This window comes from Urocitellus parryii, chromosome X (assembly GCF_045843805.1).
Source record: "Urocitellus parryii isolate mUroPar1 chromosome X, mUroPar1.hap1, whole genome shotgun sequence".
NCBI classification, from domain to species: Eukaryota; Metazoa; Chordata; class Mammalia; order Rodentia; family Sciuridae; genus Urocitellus; species Urocitellus parryii.
This window is the reverse complement of record NC_135547.1, coordinates 91,924,575-91,943,764: the sequence shown is the minus strand read 5'-3', so window position 1 is coordinate 91,943,764 and position 19,190 is coordinate 91,924,575. Positions and strand designations below refer to the sequence as shown.

General features: G+C 40.9%; 1 protein-coding gene across 1 annotated transcript in view; it reads right to left on the bottom strand.

The window, feature by feature from the left end:
- Bmp15 (bone morphogenetic protein 15) overlaps window positions 1–18,320 on the bottom strand; it is a 166,602-nt gene extending 148,282 nt beyond the window's left edge. The window contains 6 exon segments of the mRNA XM_077793655.1: window positions 6,976–7,054; window positions 13,134–13,781; window positions 13,784–13,984; window positions 17,995–18,069; window positions 18,072–18,251; window positions 18,254–18,320. Coding sequence (XP_077649781.1) covers window positions 6,976–7,054; window positions 13,134–13,781; window positions 13,784–13,984; window positions 17,995–18,069; window positions 18,072–18,251; window positions 18,254–18,320 — 1,250 coding nt within the window.
- Window positions 18,321–19,190: the final 870 nt, after the last annotated feature.

Genomic DNA, 19,190 nt, shown 5'->3' with positions numbered 1-19,190 from the left:
CCAGAATAGCCAAAACAATTCTAAGAAAGAAGAGCAACGTTGGAGGCATCACAATATCAAATATTTAAAGAAGAAATAATATCAATGTGTCTCAAACATCCAAAAAATTGAAGAGGAAGGAATTTTTCTCAAACCCATTCTACAAGGCCAGCATGAACCTGCATCAAACCCAGATAAAGAAGGGGGGAAAGAAGGAAGCAAGCAAGCTACAAGTCAATATTCCAGATGAATATAGAGGCAAAAATCCTCAACATGTACTGGAAAATTGAGTTCAAACCACACTAAACAGACCATGATCAAATGGGATTTATCCCCACAATGAAAGGAGGCATTAACACAAGCAAATCTGTAACTGTGACAAACCCCATTAACATAATAAAGGACAAAAATCATATGTTCATCTCAATGGATAGAGAAAAAGTGTTTGATAAAATACAACATGCATTTATGATAAAAAATTAACAAATTTGGTATAGAAGAAACGTACCTCAACACATATGGCAATTCCACAGCTAACATCATACAGAGGTAAAGGGGAATATTTTTTTCCTATAAGATCAGGAACAAGACAAGGATCTTACTGGAGCAGTGGTCCACTTTGTGCTTTGAACATAGCCCTTGCTGCTCTGCCACTGCAGCTTATTTTTAAAAAGAACACGTTTCTTTCTCTTCCTCTCTCCCTGCTCCTCCCTATTCTCTCTGCCTCCCTAATCTCAGGGGAAACAGGATTACCTTTCTTCCCTGTCCTAGGCAGAGGGTGCTTGAGCACACACTTACCACAGGAATGAAGTAATCCAACCTTGTGGATGGCACTAGAAGATCTCAGAAATGACTGTCTCCCGAATTAACAAGTGAATTACAACTCCAACAGAGAACATGTGGCATCTAGCCTTTGAGTCACCTCTTTAAAAGCCCCCTGTTCCTGCTGATGGGCACAATCACAGCCTTTGGGAAAGGAGTCCCCTGTGCTTCTCCTTCCGTTTCCCTTTTTCTCAAAACTGCATCCTCGAGGTCATGTTCCTGGCTGCCCTGTGCAGGGAAATCAAGAAGACTGGCAGGCAGCTTCTCAGCAGCAAGGTGGGTCAACAAAAACCAGGAGGACTTTACTAGAATTTAAAACTGGACATTAAAATCAGTTCAGGGACTCAGGAGTTCAGATATAATAAGAAAGAAATCCTCAGCAGCACAGCCAGGCCAGAAGCTCCAGCTAAGTGATCCCTCTGTGGCCATAGTAGAGGGATAAAGGAACGAAAAGAACCTGCACTTTTGGGAGGCCCGAGGCACGTCTGAGTATGCAGCCTTTAAAGACCAAGTACATCACCTGACAAACCTGAAAGATGTGCTGCATGATGTCTGTGTGTGGGCAAAGAAGCTGCCATCTCTCTACCTGGTGTGTGGAGGGAGAACAGAGGAAGGAACCATTCTGTAGCTGTGGCATGGGGAAGCCAATTCCTGCCAACCCAAGTTTGGCCTGAAATACAGGCCCAGTAAACACACGCTGCAAAACATGGAATGTGCTTATGTCACCAGGAAAACATCAAATGTGGAGAGAGGTTTACACAGGGGAAAACTGGTCGTGGAAACCCACCCAGCTCTACCCTCCCCCTCCAATCCGAATGCTTGCAGGACCTGCTGGGAGAGATGAATCTGGCTGGGAAATTGGAAGGACAGGGACAGGGGAAATTGTTTGGAGTCTGAACCCAAGACCAGGAAACGTGGGGTCTGCAGGTGATGTACAGGACTAAGAATTGGGTCTCCCACCATGTGAGTGGAACCCAGGGGAAATCCCTGGGGTAAAGTCTTCCAGCAAGGACCAGCAAGTACTGGAGGTGCTGGAGGTGTGCTGATTTAAAATCTCCAGACCAATTGGCATTCAAAGACCCTGGAGGCCTAAACCCTGCCTCTAGGAATTCCACCTATGGGTTACCTCTCTGGTTCCAGCAAGCCAGAGGGTGGAGCATCACACTCTAGAAGACCCCACCTCATACTGCCGAGAAGCGGAGCTGAGAATATTTTCGACTCTGATGGAAAGAATTCTTTAATTTTTCATCAAGATTTTTTTCTTTTCTGTTTTTTAATTCTTTTTCACTGTTTAATTGTGACCTTAATAGTACATGAACATTTATATACTCTCCTACTTTTTCTTCCCATTTCTAGCATCTTTGAAGCCAGTTATTTTACATGGATAAGCTTTTTGTGAACTAGGATGTTTGATTAGTATATTTTAGTTTTATTTTGTATTCTTTTATTTTTCTTTTTAATTTTTTAAAATTTTGCTTTATATATATATATATATATATATACACACACACACACACACACACACACACACACATATATATATATATATTTTCCCCCTGCCTGTTTCCCTTGTTTTCTTATCTTCTGCTAATAGCCAATATCTATTGTTCTCTCTTTGACTCTTCCTTTAATCTTTTTTTTCTGTGTTCTCTCCTCTTCCCTCAAATTCATCACATCCTATATCACCTCTGTTCACTCCCTGTCCACCATTTGAAAATATAAACCATTTCACAAACTTGCTGTTCTTAAAATAGGCAATGACTGATCATATCATTTCTGTTTGTTGTGATAATTATCATTGTATACATCACAGTAGAAGCTACTTGGTTAATGCTGTAACTTGTTTGCATTGGTTATAATTATTTTTCTCCCCCCAAATAGTGATGTACTGGAAACCTCCAGGGACACTGTAAGTCCTCAGGTGAGAAACTCTACTGCCTCTGATCCATACTGTTAGATGGGTAGACACACAAACAACATGAAAAACTAAGGGAACAAATCATCCCAAGCAAACCAAGGTACTCCAATAATAGAATCCATCAATACCATAGTGGAAGAAATGTCAGAGGAGTTTGGAGTGTACATAGTTACATAGTTAAACGGATCTGCAAAGTAAAGGATACTGTAAGAGAGCAAATACAGGGAGCAAAAGATCACTTAAATAAAGAGAGAGAGATTCTGAAAAAAATAAAACAGAAATCATTGAAATGAGGAAAAAATAAACCAAATTAAAAATTCAATAGAAGGCATCACCAACAGAATAAACCACTTGGAAGAGAGAATCTCTGGCAATGAAGACAAAATGTGTAATCTTGAAAATAAAGTGCACCACAGAGAGAAGATGCTAAGAAACCAAGAACAGAACTTCCAAGAACTATGAAATAACATGAAAGGACCAAATTTAAGATTGATTAGGATAGATGAAGGCACAAAGACACAAACCAAAGAATGCACAATCTTTTCAATGAAATAATATTAGGAAATTTCCCTAATCTAAAGAATAAGATAGAAAATCAAATACAGGAGGCCTACAGGACACCAAATGTGCAAAATTACAACAGACCCATATCAAGGCACAGTATAATGAAAATACCTAGCATACAGAATAAGGATAGAATTTTAAAGGCTGCAAGAAGAAAATATCAGATTACATATAGGGGGAAACCAACAAGGATCTCAGCTGATTTCTCAATCCGGACTGTCAAAGCTAGAAGGTCCTGTAATAACATATACCAAGCTCTGGGAAAAAAATGGATGCCAAGCCAGGTATGGTGGTGCACACCTGTAATCCCAGCAGCTCGGGAGGCTGAGGCAGGAGGATTTCAAGTTCAAAGCCAGCCTCAGCAACTGCAAGGTACTAAGCAACTCAGTGAGACCCTGTCTTTAAATAGAACACAAAATAGGGCTGGGGATGTGGCTCAGTGACGCTCAGTGCTCCTGAGTTCAATACCCAGTACCAAAATAAGTAAATAAATAAATAAAATAAAGAAAATTGATGCCAACCAAAAATCCTATATCTAGCAAAATTAAGCTTCAGATTTAAAGATGAAATAAAAACCTTTCATGATAAACAAAAACTAAAAGAATTTACAACCAGAAGCCTGAACTTCAGAATATTCTGAACAAAATATTCCATGAAGATGAAATGAAGAATAAAAGTAAAAACCAGTAAAAGGAGGAACTACACTAAAGGAAAAGTCAATCAAATAAGAACTAATTCAAATTAAAAACTAGAAATAAAACAAAAGATCCAGGAACACAAATCATATCTCAACAATAAACTTGAAAATTAATGGCCTAAACTCAACAATCAGTAGATATAGATGTTAGACCACGATGCAAAGAAGAGACCACCAACTCCAAATGAAATCAAATTAAAGCAAGCTTATCATTTCAACCGACCAGGCTGCCTCTCCCAAAAACCACGGGAATAGAAGACAGTAGCCCAGCTCTATAGGAGCATAGTTTTATAGCACAGAAAGTTACACAAGGGGGGGGGGATTGAGAACTTACAGATAACAAAAATTTGACAAACATAGCACAAAGGCTAGTTAGTATTTTAGCTGGCCCTGACATCAGAATTTATGAGGGTCATTAGAGATTCAGAGAGGGTTTTATCTGGTCAGGGAGAGCCAGGCATGGGTGAGTTCAAGGCACCTGCAGGCATTCCAAGCAAGTTTAGAAATCGCAGTAATTTATAGTAAAGCTGAAATTAGCTTTTCATGCCTTTGTGGCGAGATGGCTCCCAATCATAAGAGGGAATTAGGCTGGATTTATCAATAGACTGGCAAATTGGATTAAAAAAAAACAAGATCCAACAATATGCTGTCTCCAACAGACTCACCTCATAGGCAAAGACATCCACAGACTGAATCGGAAAGGATAAGAAAAGTACATATCATTCACATGGATTGCATAAACAAGCAGAGATTTCCATTCTCACATCACATGAAGTGACTTCAAGCCAAAGATAATCAGAAGGGACAAAGAAGGACACTCCATACTGCTTAACGGAATGATACATCAATAAGACAATCATAAATATTTATGACCCAAACAATGGAGCATCTACATACATCAAACAAACAATTCTCAATTTCAAGAATCAAATAGACTGCAACACAATAATAGTGGGTGACTTTAACACACCTCTCTCACTACTAGATAGATCTTCCAATCAAAAATTAAACAAAGAAACTCTAGAACTGAATAATATAATCAATAACTTAGACTTAACAGACATATATAGAATATTGCATCCATCAATGATTGAATACACTTTCTTCTCAGCAGCACATGGATCTTTCTTTAACACAGACCATGTTACGTAAGCTATCACATATGTTGGCATACAATCATGATATTACTTGAATATATTTTTAGCATCTATAGGGTTATTTTGATAGCTCTCTTTCCATTGATATTAATTTTTGTGTTCTCGCTTTTTTATTGGTTAGACTTGTTTGATTTTTATCAAATTTTAGCTGTATTATTTCTTATTTATTTCTATATTTCTGCTCCTACTCTTATTTTTTCTTTCCTACAACTTATTTTTTTAAAAATTAATTTACTTACTCTAATTTGTTATACATGACAGCCAGACTGCATTTCAACTCATAGTACAAGTATATAGCACAGTTTTTCAGGTCTGTCGTTGTACACAAAGTATATTCACACCAATCCTGTCTTCATACATGAACTTAGGGTCATGCTGTCCATCTCATTCCACTGTGTTTCCTACCCACCATGCCCCCTCCCTTTCCCTCCTTCCCCTATGTTCTATCCAAAGTTCCTCCATTCCTCCCATGCTTTCCCCCCCCAACCCCCATTATGGATCAGCATCCACATATCAGAGAAAACATTCAGCCTTTGTTTTTTTTAATTTGAAAATAATTTGATTGTTATTCTAGCATCTTTATGGTACAAGTACATGAAGTTATAAGTGTTCATCTGTGTACTGTTTAATCCCAGAAATATCCTGATATTTTAAGCTTTTATCATCACTTAGTTCAAAACACATTTTATTTAATATTCTTGTGCTTTCTTCCTAGACCTCAAGGATATTTATAAGTGCACCATTTAATCTTGAAATGGTTGATGCGGTGGTGGGGTTCTATATATCTTAAGGTAATTGATTTCTAATGTAATAATTTATGCAGGAAGCAGTCTGCATGATTTCAAATTTTAAAAAAGTAAGGGAAATGCTTTTTGTATTTCTTGTTTGGGTTACATATGTGTCAAAACTGATCAAACTACATACTTCAAATATGTGCATTTTATTGTACTTCAATTTTACCTCAATAAAGCTATGGGGGAAAAGTGTTCTTCTTATTGGATTGGCATCAGGGACAAGAACCAAGCATTAGGGAACAAATTTGGCACCCCAGTTGGAACATGAGTGCAGCTCCCACTCCAGCCTTCATGGGCAGGCCTGGGTGTAAAGTAACCCCACTCCCAAGCTGCGGATGCAAGTGCTGGGGAACTTGCTGAGAGCCAACTGCAGAGAGTTAGGAGATGGGCAAATTTGCCTCAGGCTGAACAAGGGGAGCTGTTCCTGTGAGTAAAGGGAGGGGCTGAAGGACCACCCAGCAGCTGTTGAAGCTCCGTTTGCTTTGGGGAATTCCTGCCTTCTCTTCCTGAGCAGTACTGGTTGCTTCAAACACAGGTTGGCCTTAATTTCTGTCCTTTTCTTTTCTGGGTGCAGTTATTTTGCCAGTCTCCCCAGGCATTTAGTTTGAGGGGATACTATTAGAGCAAGAATTGCTCTGCCCCAATAATGCGCATCTCCTGGCTAAATGGGGTATCCTGTCAGATAGGAAAAGGGGAGACAATTCCTACCCCCAGGTTAGGAACTGACAGTACTGAAACCTACTGCCACATAGTTTTTGGCCAGCAGCCTCCACCCCCCAGGGGCAAAAGGGGCTGGAAGGCAGGGCAGAGGCCACCTTCTCTTGGGCCATTTCTCTAAGCCCAGGCAGCTTTTCTGGGATTTTGTTTCCCAGTTGACCCAGCCCTAAGGCCAACCTATGTGTGGCAGGCAGCCTCGGCAAAGGGGGCTTCAAGGAAGCCTAAAGGAAAGGACATATATTTATATGCCTCTGTGGCATATAAATATGCACCTAAGAAAAAGGTCCACAAGGAGCCTCTGGGTGCAATTGACAGTGGGGAACTCACTTGAAGTGGATGGCATTGTGATGAAAGGGAGACCGGTCAGGCTCAAAAATATCCTCTACTCCAACCCCTTGAATGCCACCTGGGAGAGAAAGGATGGAGTCACAGCTTGTGTATATGCCGGATTGTCTGATCCCGCTCCTGGGACGAATTTGTTGTGTCAATTAAGTGCCCAGATAACATTCACAAAGATTGTTTCAGCATGTGAATTTTAAAAAGGATTGGAAACTAGAAAAGATAAAAGAAAGTTACAGGCATGGAAATATATTTTAGTGCAGAAAATTGGAAGGTAAAATCAAGGTTTCTGGATGAGAAAATTTTTTGTCTGGTAAAGTAATATTCTTGTGCTAAAGTCCAAGATGAAAGAGGAAAACTAAGGATAGTAAATAAGTTGTGAATGTTTAAGTCGCAGAAGGTTCATGGCCAGTAAACCTCAAAAAGTTTGTGTTTGTGATTAAATTGGCTTTAATAAGCACAAATTTATTTGAAATTTTTGTACTGATATAAAGCTAAGTCTAAAATATTGTTCTGCTCTTAACTGTCAAGCCAATTTTCTTGTATTTGTTAGGTTTTATTATTTGGGGGAACTAAGTCTTAAATGAATTAGGGTTTGTACCTTTTTTTGATAACGTATTTTGTTATTTGTTCTAACTAGTTATACATGACAGTAGAATGCACTTTTTGATATATTATATAGATGGAGTATAATTTCTCATTGTTCTGGTTGTACATGATGTAGAATCCCACCTGTTGTATAGTTATATAGGTACATAGGGGTAGTAATGTCTGATTCATTCTACTGTCCTTCCTACCCCATTTCCCCTACCTTCCCTTTACTCCCCTCTGCGGAATCTAAAGTAACTAGCATTGTGAATTAGGATGTGCATGTCAGAGAAAATATTGCATCTTTTTTAAAGTCATAAAAGATTACTTTGTAACTGGTTTTAAAAAACCCTCTTAGTGTATCAACTATATTGTTATAGCCTAAATATGTGACTAGGTATATGTATTCGTCTGAGAAGTATATCTGTCTAAGCCTTGTCTAAGTGTTATGTAAAAGTTTACAAAATGAAAGTTTATGTAAGTTTACCAGCAAGACAACCAATAAGTGCTCTTTTATACATTGCATATTACATAGAAGGGCCACACTGTCATTTGAAGACCTGTCTTATATCTGTTTGCTTTAACTAAGTCAATTTCTGATCATTAACACTGTTTTCTAAGTGTACAAGATTTAAGGCTATCCTTTGATTTTTGTTAACCTATGCAGGCCTGTGATTCTTCTTACCATACACTCTGGGCTCCAAATTGTACTTTTAAAAAGTTAAACTTGGGTAAATGTAAAGCTTACGGCAGCCCTTTGCAAAGATGGTGTTATCCAAACTAAAATTACTTATAGCAAAATCTTGGATTTGTATAGAAATAACAATCTTGATTGGTATCTATTCATGTCATTTGATGTTTTATAGCTGGATGAAGTTACCAGTTGTCAATAAGTTATATATAACATTTTGTGTTTCTCTTCATAATTAGAATTAAAATCCATTTTTGGAAGATAAGGAGAGTCTGATCTGTTAAAGGTGACACTGTAAAACATTGAAGCATTCTGCACTTTTTCCACAAAAAAGAAAGTGAAAAGCTCTTAGCCTTTCTTTGATTCATGTTTCAGATGTAATATTGTATTGTTATGTGTGAAGCGCCCCACCTTAACCTGAGCCAAGCCTCTGCCTTTGACCTTATTACATGTTAGAATGGCTCCAAACTAGGCTAGACTTCAGCTCATTTAAAGTTGTGGCGAAAATATTGATTTTTGTTGTAAAAATTACTGTGATCTCAAACAAGGGATATAATATATAACTAAGTAAAGGTTCAAGATTATAAAAAAATCATTTTTCTTGGTTCATAGCTGTTACACAAAGTGAATGTGTTTTTGCTCTTTTAATTTCACTTTGTATTTTCCTTGTAAACTTTATAAATGTTGCCCATTAGTGTTTTGCATAGGTATTTCTTAAACCACCACCAACAACAACAAAAAACAACCTGGGTAAATTTGAGATATAAGCCATCCAGTACAGGACAGAAAGTATAAAATGCTGACTTCCAGTACTAAATACTAATCACAATTAAATGAAAGGGGTAACTGTAAAATTATAGATATTGAAGTTATAACCTGCAACTCCCTCATGAAGACTAGTAAAACTGGCTTGCTGGGCATTTTCAACCAAAAACTTGGAGACCAATGTGGGGAATAAAAGTGCCAAGGAAAAAGCAGCCAACATGTTGGCCCTTGTCCTCCAAGGTCATCCAGGACCCAGAGATGATGGGACCCTTCTCTGGGCCCTGCAACTCTGATAAGTCACCCAAGCTGCTGATCAGTGAGATCGAGGGGACCCTAGAGAGCAGGAAGCCAACCAGTGCAAATTCTGCAAAGAGGAGCAGCAGAATGTCCCTGATGCTTCCAAGAGAAGCCATGTGTGCTCAGCCAGACCCCACCCCATCCCGACAGGTGGCACCACTGGTAGAAGAAAGCTGAAGGAGCCAGGAGGCTTCACACTTGTCCCCAAGAGTGACCTGAGGAATCTCAGCTGACTCTTCGTAGATAGGAAAAAGGTCAGTTTTGACCAACTTGGTCCTAAACACCTAGTGCGAGAGTATAGCTTAAGCACAGTCCTAAATTTACAAAATATTTTTAATGTAACTTAAGATGTACACATGTGTCAGCCCTACCAAAAGTAAAGCTGGAGGCTATAAAGGAAAGTCCTTGTGTGAGAGTGCCTGATAATGATCATAAAGGACTCTAGAGTCGCAATTTTGTCCTGAGTTAATTTGAGCCTGATCTCATAGACCTACAAATCTGCCTAACCTCCTGCATTGACAAACTTGATCTGTTTTCCACTGATATGATTATGAGTACTGTCTTCATGGTTTTCAGAGACTGGCTGAAACACCGATTGCATGTGTGCTAATTGTTTACAAAAAAATAATGATTTGCTGTCTCATTTATTGTTGTCTTAGCATGACCCCTGCCCTATATATGCCTTGTCCAGTCACCTGCCATCTGCCACCGTGGACCTCTGCACTGCTCTGATGCTGAATACCCTCAAGTTTCCACACCCCACCTGATAGAGAACAAGGGCTTTGGTGTATTCCCTCAACTTTGCCCCCTTTTAGCAGGAATCAGTTTGGAGATGTCATTGCCCATTTTTCCATAGAAATGGAATATAGAAATTGACTGTGGGGAAATGTAATAGTGGCCCACTTTATGCTTTGAATTAGCCCTTGCTGCTCTGCCACTGTGACTGTTTTTTAAAATGAACCTGTTTCTTTCTCTTCCTCTCTCCCTGCTCCTCCCCAATCTCTTCCCCCACTAATCTCAGAGGAAATAGGATTACCTTTCTCCCCCAATTTTTGGCAGAATTATGTGTCCCTGGCACATAATTATGTGTCCCTGGCACATCCACTAGAAGAATAAAGTAATCCAGACTTTGGGCATGGTACAGAATAGCTCAAAAATGACTATCTCACAAATTAACAAGTGAATTACAACTCCAATGGAGAACAGGTAAAATGTAGCCTTTGAGTCACCTCTTTAAAAGCCCCCTGTTCCTGCTGATGGGCAGAATCCTAGCCTTTGGGACAGGAATCCCCTGTGTTTTTCCTTTGCTAGCAAAGCAATAAATCTTCTTTCTCCTTTTTTCCAAACCATGTCCTCATTATTGGATTGGCATTGCGAACAAGGACTAAGCTTTCAGGAACATCCATACTACCCCAAAACATGTAGATTCAATGTGATATCTGTCAAAATTCCAATGGCATTATTTCACAGTAATACAAAAATAGTCCTAAAATTTTTATGGAACAAAATGCCCTAAATAAATAGATTACACAAAAAGAACAATGCTAAGGGCATCACATTTCTGACTTTGATATATGCTACAAAGCTATAGTGATCAAAACAGTATGGCACTGATGTAAAAACAGACACACAGATCAATACTACAGAATAGAGTCTCTCTAAATAAATCCACATGTTTAGTGACAACTGATTTTTGACAAAGGTGCCCAAAACACTCAAAGATAAAAGGATAGTCTCCTCAAGAAGTGGTGTTAGGACAAGTGAATAATTACACACTCAAGAATAAGACTAAACCCTTATCTCATATCATACTAAAGTGCTAAGACCTGAAACTAAAATTACTATGAGAAACTCTGGGTAAAGCTCCATGATGTTCATCTGGATAATGAATTTTGGGATACGATCCCCAAAGCACAGACAACAAAAGCAAAAATTGATAAATGAGGTTGCATTAAAAAGCTCTTGTGCAGGAGCTGGGGTTGTGGTTCAATGGTAGAGAACTCACCTGGCACAAATGAGGCACTGGGTTTGATCTTGAGCACCACATAAAAATAAAGGTATTGTGTCCACCTAAACTAAATAGTATATTAAAAAAGCTTCTGTGCAGCAAAGAAATCAACATAATTAAGCTCCTATGGAATGCCAGGTATGATGGTACATGTCTGTAATGCCAGCTATGATTATATTTGCATGACTCTGAATATTCTAAAAACTGAACTGTGTACCTAATGAGGACACTTTTATTGTATATGAAATTTAGTTCAGTGAAACTTTTTTAATGGGGCTAATACCTCTTTTCCATAGTACTATTGGGAGAATTAACTGAAGACATGAAATCTTGCTTTATAAGATTAAGTGCCCAACTATTTGGTGGAATGGAAGATAAATTTTGCCCGATTCCTCAACTTTGCCCCAAGGTTCCAGGGTGAGAAGCAAGTTCAAATGCTTGTTCCTTTTGCTTCCATACATCAAATGGCATTCTGGCCTGTTCACTGAGTTTGTTGGATTCGGCTTCCTGCTTTCCTCCTCTGGACTAAATCTCTCTGGACAGACGGAGCCCCCACAGTACACATGCACACATACACACACACACACACACACATATACTCCTCCACTACCATGTATGTCTCCTTCCTCTCAGAGGAAGGTTTAAAGTAGAGATCTCTTCAGATCTGAGAAACAATGCTGAGCTAAAGCCATATTTCAAAAGGAAGAGAGAATCCATCACATCAGTCACAACTTACCCCATTCAACATTCTAGTGTTGCAGTGAGCTGCTTTGCCTCTATCACTAAAAGACCTGACAAGAACAATTTTAGAGGAGGAAAAGTTTATTTGGGGGCTCACGGTTTCAGAGGCCTCAGTCTACAGAGAGCCAGCTGTGTTCCTCAGAGCTCAAGGACAGCTGAATATCACCATGAAAGTGTGGCAGAACAAGGCGGCTCAAGACATCACACCAGAAAGCAGAAGAGAGTGAGTTCTGCTCATCAAGGACCAAATAGATATCCCAAAGGCATGCCCCAGGGACCCACCTCCTCTAGCCACCAGCCTACCAGCCTATGGTTGTCTTTCAGTTAACCCCTAAGGCTCTTCTAACCCAGTCATTTCTCCTCTAAACCCAACATTTCTCTTCTAAATCTCATCTTACACATGAGATTTTGAGGGACACCTCAACTAAACTAACAGCCAGTGATTTCCTTGGGGGTTTTGATGAGTCTGGGCTTAATGGATGATAGGAACAGCCAATCAACTGAGTACTCCATAAACAACTTGTTCCACAGGTATTCAGGACTCAAGGCTGGGAGATCAGGACTTTCTGAAAATCCCAAAGAACCAAGAAACTGAACTCAGGATCTGGTCCTATAACCAAGGTTTGTCTTCAGGCCTGTTATGTATTTGTGCATAATCCAGGCAGACTGGGAAAATGACTGGACTGAAAGCCCATATCTCCTCTTAGTTCAAACTGAAGTACATAGGATTTCACAAACTGCCTTGTTCAGTAACAAAACTGTCACGTTCTATTGAAATTTGCAGCATCCTTTTGAAATGGGCACAACTATTAATCATCTTAAGTTATGTACAAAGCATATGCATAAATTATATTTATTCCAATGAAAAAGTTAGTGAACAATGCAAATATTGAATTATTGTATCAGGAAGAACACATCCCCCACAAAAATGTCACTGTTGGGTAGGGTATAAAACTCAGGGGTAGGCCACTTGTCTAGCACGTATGAGGACCTGAGTTGGATTTCCCACTCTGTAAAAATTATTGATTGTGTTCTGTGTTTGTGTTAATGACTTACTAGGTACTGGGGTCTGGCAATAGAGAACAGGGGTATGACACAGGTAAAACCCCTCAATCAGAAGGACGCTCATGGGAGCATACTTATAAGTCACACAGGAGGGCCGAGAAATATTCTTGTCCAGTAGCTCATTGATGAGGTTTTGAATGATGGCTTGATTGGGGGAATTGAGACCATAGCGTAGCACCCGAGGACAGGATCCCTTACAGTAGTTTGGGGTATGGTGACGAGGAGCAATGATCCAATGATTCCTGCCCCGCTGCTGGAAGCTGACTTTGAAAGGACCAAGGGAACACTGATTATTGGCAGACTGATTATTTGCAGACCCATAATGTTCCTGGGAAGAGTCAGAAACCCTAGACACGATGCTGCCTGCCTGCCGGACCCTCCACAAAAGAGAAGATTCCCTTGCCAAAAATTCCTCCAGTCCACTGGGAAGTTCAGCCTTCTGGCCACTTTTATGAGTGTCATTGAAATAGAGTAGCACAAAGGCAGTGTCCAAAGGTGAAGTGCCAATCCATTGGATCCCAGGAACCTCGCTACCTTTTTCCTGCTTATACATGAAGCGGAGTCTTAGGACCCGGTGACTCTTGTGATTCCAGAGTGTCTGTTGAATGTGCTGTGTGATGTCCATCTCTGTCCAGGCTTACACATCAGAGAAGGCTTTGAGGAATTTCCTCCTGAAGGAAAGTGGTTGGTTGGGGTTTGTGGGGCCCAGGGCTCCACATGGCAGGACAAATGACAGTGAGCTAGGTGGAGTTGTTGATGATAAACCACAGTGGCTCTGACCAGTTGGTACACTTCCCGCTTTGGTCCGAGAGGAAGGTCTAGGGTTTGCCTATGGCAGGAACCTGCACACGTAAGGCAGAACAGGGTCAGGGGATTAGTGTCTTGCCTGAATACTGAGCCTGAAAATCCTTCACAAAACTGTTCAAGAGAAACAGCTATAATCAGCCCTGAAATTAACTCAAGGTAATGATATCTATCATTTGTGGAACACTTACGAATGTACAAGATGCTTTATAAACTCTGGAATCCTCAATAGTCTTATGAGATACTTATTATTCCCATTTTGCAGACAAGGAAATTGAGGCTCACAGAAGCTATGTCAAAGGACACACACCCAAGTTCTGGATATATCTCAGTGGGAGAGCACTTTTGCCTAGCATATGTAAGGCCCTGGGTTCAATCCGAGCACCACAGAAACCAAACCATAAAGGACACATAGCCAGTATGTGGTAAAGTTAAAATTTGAACTCAAGCTGGTTTCCATTAAGAAAAAAACTATACCAGTGGTGAAAAAGTTGGTCAGGGGAGGGAGGAGATAAGGGAAAAGGAAGTACTGTGAATGAAATTGATAAAATTATGTTATGTCCATGTAAAATATGCCATGATGAATCTATTATGTATAATTATAATGCACCAAGAAAAATTAGAAAACACAAAAGAAAGTACTTTTGTCTCACTTTTAGATCACTTTACAGTTGTAAACTCAGGAAAAACTCAAGCATAGAAGCGGTTAGAAGATCAATTATATTATTGACTACTAAAGGAGACTAAAAGACATGTTGAAACATACATGGATTAGGGTCCTTATTTCAGAGAGAACATGTGGCCTTTGGTTTCTTGGGATTGACTCTGATTTGTGGATGCTAACCCACAGGGAGGTTGGGGAGGGGACAATAGAAATCCATTGGATTAGACAAAGGGGGAGGAAGGGAAGGAGAGGAATAGGAGAGACAGCAGAAAGTTGGTCATAACTGTCCTAGCCTTGCATTTGTATACATGACCAGGAAAACTCCACATCATGTGCAACCACAAGAGTGGGAACCCAAATAGAATAAGTTGTACTTCATGTATGTATATTCTGCCAAAACACAGTCTACTGTCATGTATAACTAAAAATAATAAAAATGTTTAAAATATTTTTAAGAGTCCTTAATTCATATCACCATACAGATGCAGGTTTGGGCAACAATTCGATATTGGGTACTATTCTGTCATTGTTTTAAATCCAGGACCAAGGCACCACAAAATAATTATATCACTAGTGGGGACACCTATTTTTGCCATTTCTGTCTTCCAACAACTTCAAGAATTGCTTCTTGGCAATTAGCTTTAGCTCAGTGGCAGAGTACTCACCTAGCATGTGTGAGGCACTGGGTTCGATCCTCAGCACCACAAAAAAATAAATAAAATAAAGGCATTATGTCCATCTACAACTTCAAAAAGTTTTTTTTTTTAATTGCTTCTGAAGTATCTTTTGGCCATTTCTCCTTTAACTCCCCATCTCTCCCTTTTCCATTCCTTTTTATAAATGTCTCTCCATTCACCCCATTAATTTAATTTTATTTTTTTTAAAGAGAGAGAGAGAGAGAGAGAAAGAGAGAGAGAGAGAGAGAGAGAGAATTTTTTAAATATTTATTTTTTAGTTTTCGGCAGACACAACATCTTTGTTTGTATGTGGTGCTGAGGATCGAACCCAGGCCGCACACATGCCAGGTGAGTGCGCTACCGCTTGAGCCACAGCCCCAGCCCCACCCCACTCATTTTACCATCACTTGTTTAAATACCATCTCAACAAGGCCTTGATCACCAATATTTTGTTTGCTGGAAAGTCTATTAAAAACCACATGCCCCTTAGCAATTGAGAGATTTAATCCAAACTGTTGTGCTGACACCCAGTGGCCAAAGGGTAGGAAGGCTGGGCCTGCAGAGTTCCCAACTTGTGCTCCCCCTCCTGGTAAAGGTCAAGAGCAAAGACTACAAAACCAGTCATCTCAGGAAAAGGTCTTCTCTCTCTCCTTTACAAACATCTGAGTAAGTATTTCCATGTTGATTTACATATTATTCATCTAACGTTGCTCCTCCACTGAATCCACAAGTCTGGGATTGTAATAGTGCTGGGGATTTAACATAATTCTTTAATATTTTGATGTTCCAGAATACTTGAAAAGTTTGGATTCTAACTCATGCTTAACACACCCTCAGGATTGGGGCACTCACTAGCCATCATTCACACAGGCCCAAGCCAGGCGTGTATTTGCTTTCTTAAGTTATTCCACACTCCCATCTTACAATAATCTTTCCAAGAGGCCCACCCATACACCTGCTCCACCCTGCCTGAAAAGGGACCCAACCCAAACTCTAGCAGGCTGTCTAGTGAGGAACTGCCCTTTCCTTTCAGACCTTGACCTCACAAGTTTCCTGAAGCAGGGTGGGGTTGCTGAGGCTCGGAGCCAGGAAGGGTCTGCTCAGAACTTTTCAGGGAAAGGAATGACTCATACATCCTGTGTGACTGAACCTGTCATCTGCTTCTGGATCCTTTCCAGAGTCCCTAAGATCCCAGTATGCTTCCTAGTCGGAGCAGGATATGTGCCTAATTGTAGGCATCCTCCTTTTCAGCCTCATAGCATCAGTACAAACTTGATTTGGTCTGCTTTGTGCTGCAGATAGGAAAGGAATCTGGGGCCCTTCTCAGGGCCTCCGACCCCACCTCTCACCAGCCTCATATCCTGCCATTCCCTGCAGAGCTCTCTAGACTCAGCCACAAATAGGACATTCTTCCCTCTAGGCCTTTGCACACGTTGTTCCTTAAACCCAAATCAGGTGTCTCTCCACTCTTTTCATGTCTCCCTTCTTAATAGACCTCAGCTCAAATGTTACATGTTCAAAGATACCTTCGCATAACCCCACGGAAAGAGATGACTTCGTTGCTATTCTCAATCATAACCTATTTCATCATTTGACAGCATTTGCCACAATTTGCAACTTAACGGTTTGCACGTTTATCTCCCCACCAGAACACATGCTCCAAGACATCACATTTGCATGCTCAGACCTCAGTAGTTGCTTAATAAAATATTTGTTGAATGAATTTCCACCCACACCAAGTTATTTTCTTTTTCCTAAATAAGGATGAACTTCTCTGCCAATGTAATCTTCTCCTTACTCCTCCTTTCCCAAGTTCCAGCTTAAATATTACCTTCTCAATAAGGCCTTCCAACATTCTCTCTGCTTCCCTTTCCCTGCTCCAAACAGTGAGCTATTTGTGTGTGTGTGTGTGTGTGGTGCTGGGGATTGAACCCAGGGTGTTGTGCATATGAGGCAAGCACTCTACCAACTGCACTATATCCCCAGCCCTGTGCCATTTCTTCTCTTCTAAGCACTTGTAACATTATGTGATTATTTATATACCCATTCTATTGTATCAGAACCCCCTAGAAATTAGGGAAGTAGTTATTTGCCTGCATATACTCAATGCATATATAATGCCTAGTACTCAGTTAAAATCTGTTGGGAATTCAGCACAGCATGGCGATTAAAGGCACAGGCTCTGGGGCCTGAGAGCCTAGGTTTGACCCCTGACTGTAACAATTACTAGCTGTGTGACATTGGTGAACTTACTGAGCCTCAGTTTCTTCATCTATAAAATGTTTATGTTAATAAGTACCAACCTCATCTGGTAATGGCAAGGATTAAGGGTGATAGTTTTGTACAGCATCTTCTGCAATGCCTGACACACAAAAAGCCCATGGTAAGAGATAACTAGGAGAGTATTGGTTGTTTTGCTTGGGAGGAGAGTGGGAATCCTGTCCATTGTCATTGGAGACTAGTGAAAAAACCCCAGATTAATCTCATCAGGTTCTCAAGAGTTTCTTGAAGTTGATGGCTGCCTACATTCCCTGGAGAACCCTATACACCTGCTGCTGTCCTGGAAGAGTGTCTAATGCAGATGTTCAAAGCCATGCCTACGTGCACCAGGCAATGAGGCCTGACAGTAAACCCACAGATTCCTTGTTCTCTACACTCTTCTGTTCTTCTCCCAACTCTAGGGTGGAATGGGGACACGAGAACTCACCTCTTCTAGGCCTTGCTACACGGGCCAAAGGCCTCACCAGCCTCACCATGGTGGCTCCGATGGTGCGATCTTCCTAGGCTGTCCATGGGGGTCAGCTGAACACTGGTCCAACTCCAGCATGTACTGTAGCGCATGCCCTTGGAGCTGTGGCTGCCTCTGCTGCTTGCCTGCTGCTTCTTCTATCAGCTCCCGAAACAGTGGCAAGGTAGGGGTTTCCGTGGGCAGGGGGGTGACAGAGGGATGGTCTCCCTTTTCCTTTGGACCCCATGCTCCATTGAAAGCACCAGTCCCCAAAGAAGTATTCTCAGAGTGCTGGGGAGGACCATCTTGAAAGGCTTGGTGTTCAGCCAAGAGTTCCAGACCAAGCCCAAAGGGTGTCACTCTGATCCCTTTGTTTCACTCAAGGAACCACACCCAGGCTCCAGGACCAAGGATGGGACCAGGAATGAAAGAAAGGCAGGCCCTATATTGCTTCCCAAGATGACCTCCTAGGCCAAAGTCGGTCTCCTAACTTGACCTCTCAGCATCAAAATGAGCAGAAAGAGGAGGTGGGGCAAGGCAGCATGCCCGTCCCACTCTCTTTTTAAGAGGCCAAAGTCAAGGAGCAGGACGGCCTCCCTCACCCATCCAGAAGGAGAAAGAAAGGAGAAGGGACCCGCTCTGCCTCACAGCTGTGGGAAAGGCCATCCCTCAATCAGACCTTAAAGGGCCAGAGTCCTCCTGCTTCCACCTCACTCCCATGCCTCTGAAGGCAGCATTTCCCAAATGTGCCCTCTGCTGACTCAAAGAGAAAATATCTGAGATGACTGTTAAGAATGCACACTCCTGGGTCCAGACTCAAATGTGGACACTCTAGCGGGAGTAGGATGAGTGAGTTTTCTGAGAATTTTCTAGGGCTACTCAGATGTGGAAATCACTGTCATTACGGCTGCTGGGGCTTAAAGAAGATGACTTCCCAGGGGTTCTCAATCCTGACTGTAAACTGGAATCACCAGGGGAGCTTCAACTATTCTGGATGTTTGGTATCATCCCCAGCCATACTGACATAATGCGTCCAAGGTGTTACTGGGGATTTTGGATTGTTTTTCCAAATTTGCAGGTGATTTGAGAACTCCAACTTTGAATTTTCTGGTTTACCATGAGAAGTGTTGAATGGGCTTCATCAGAGAAACCTGAGGGAGTGAAAGATGAATCTG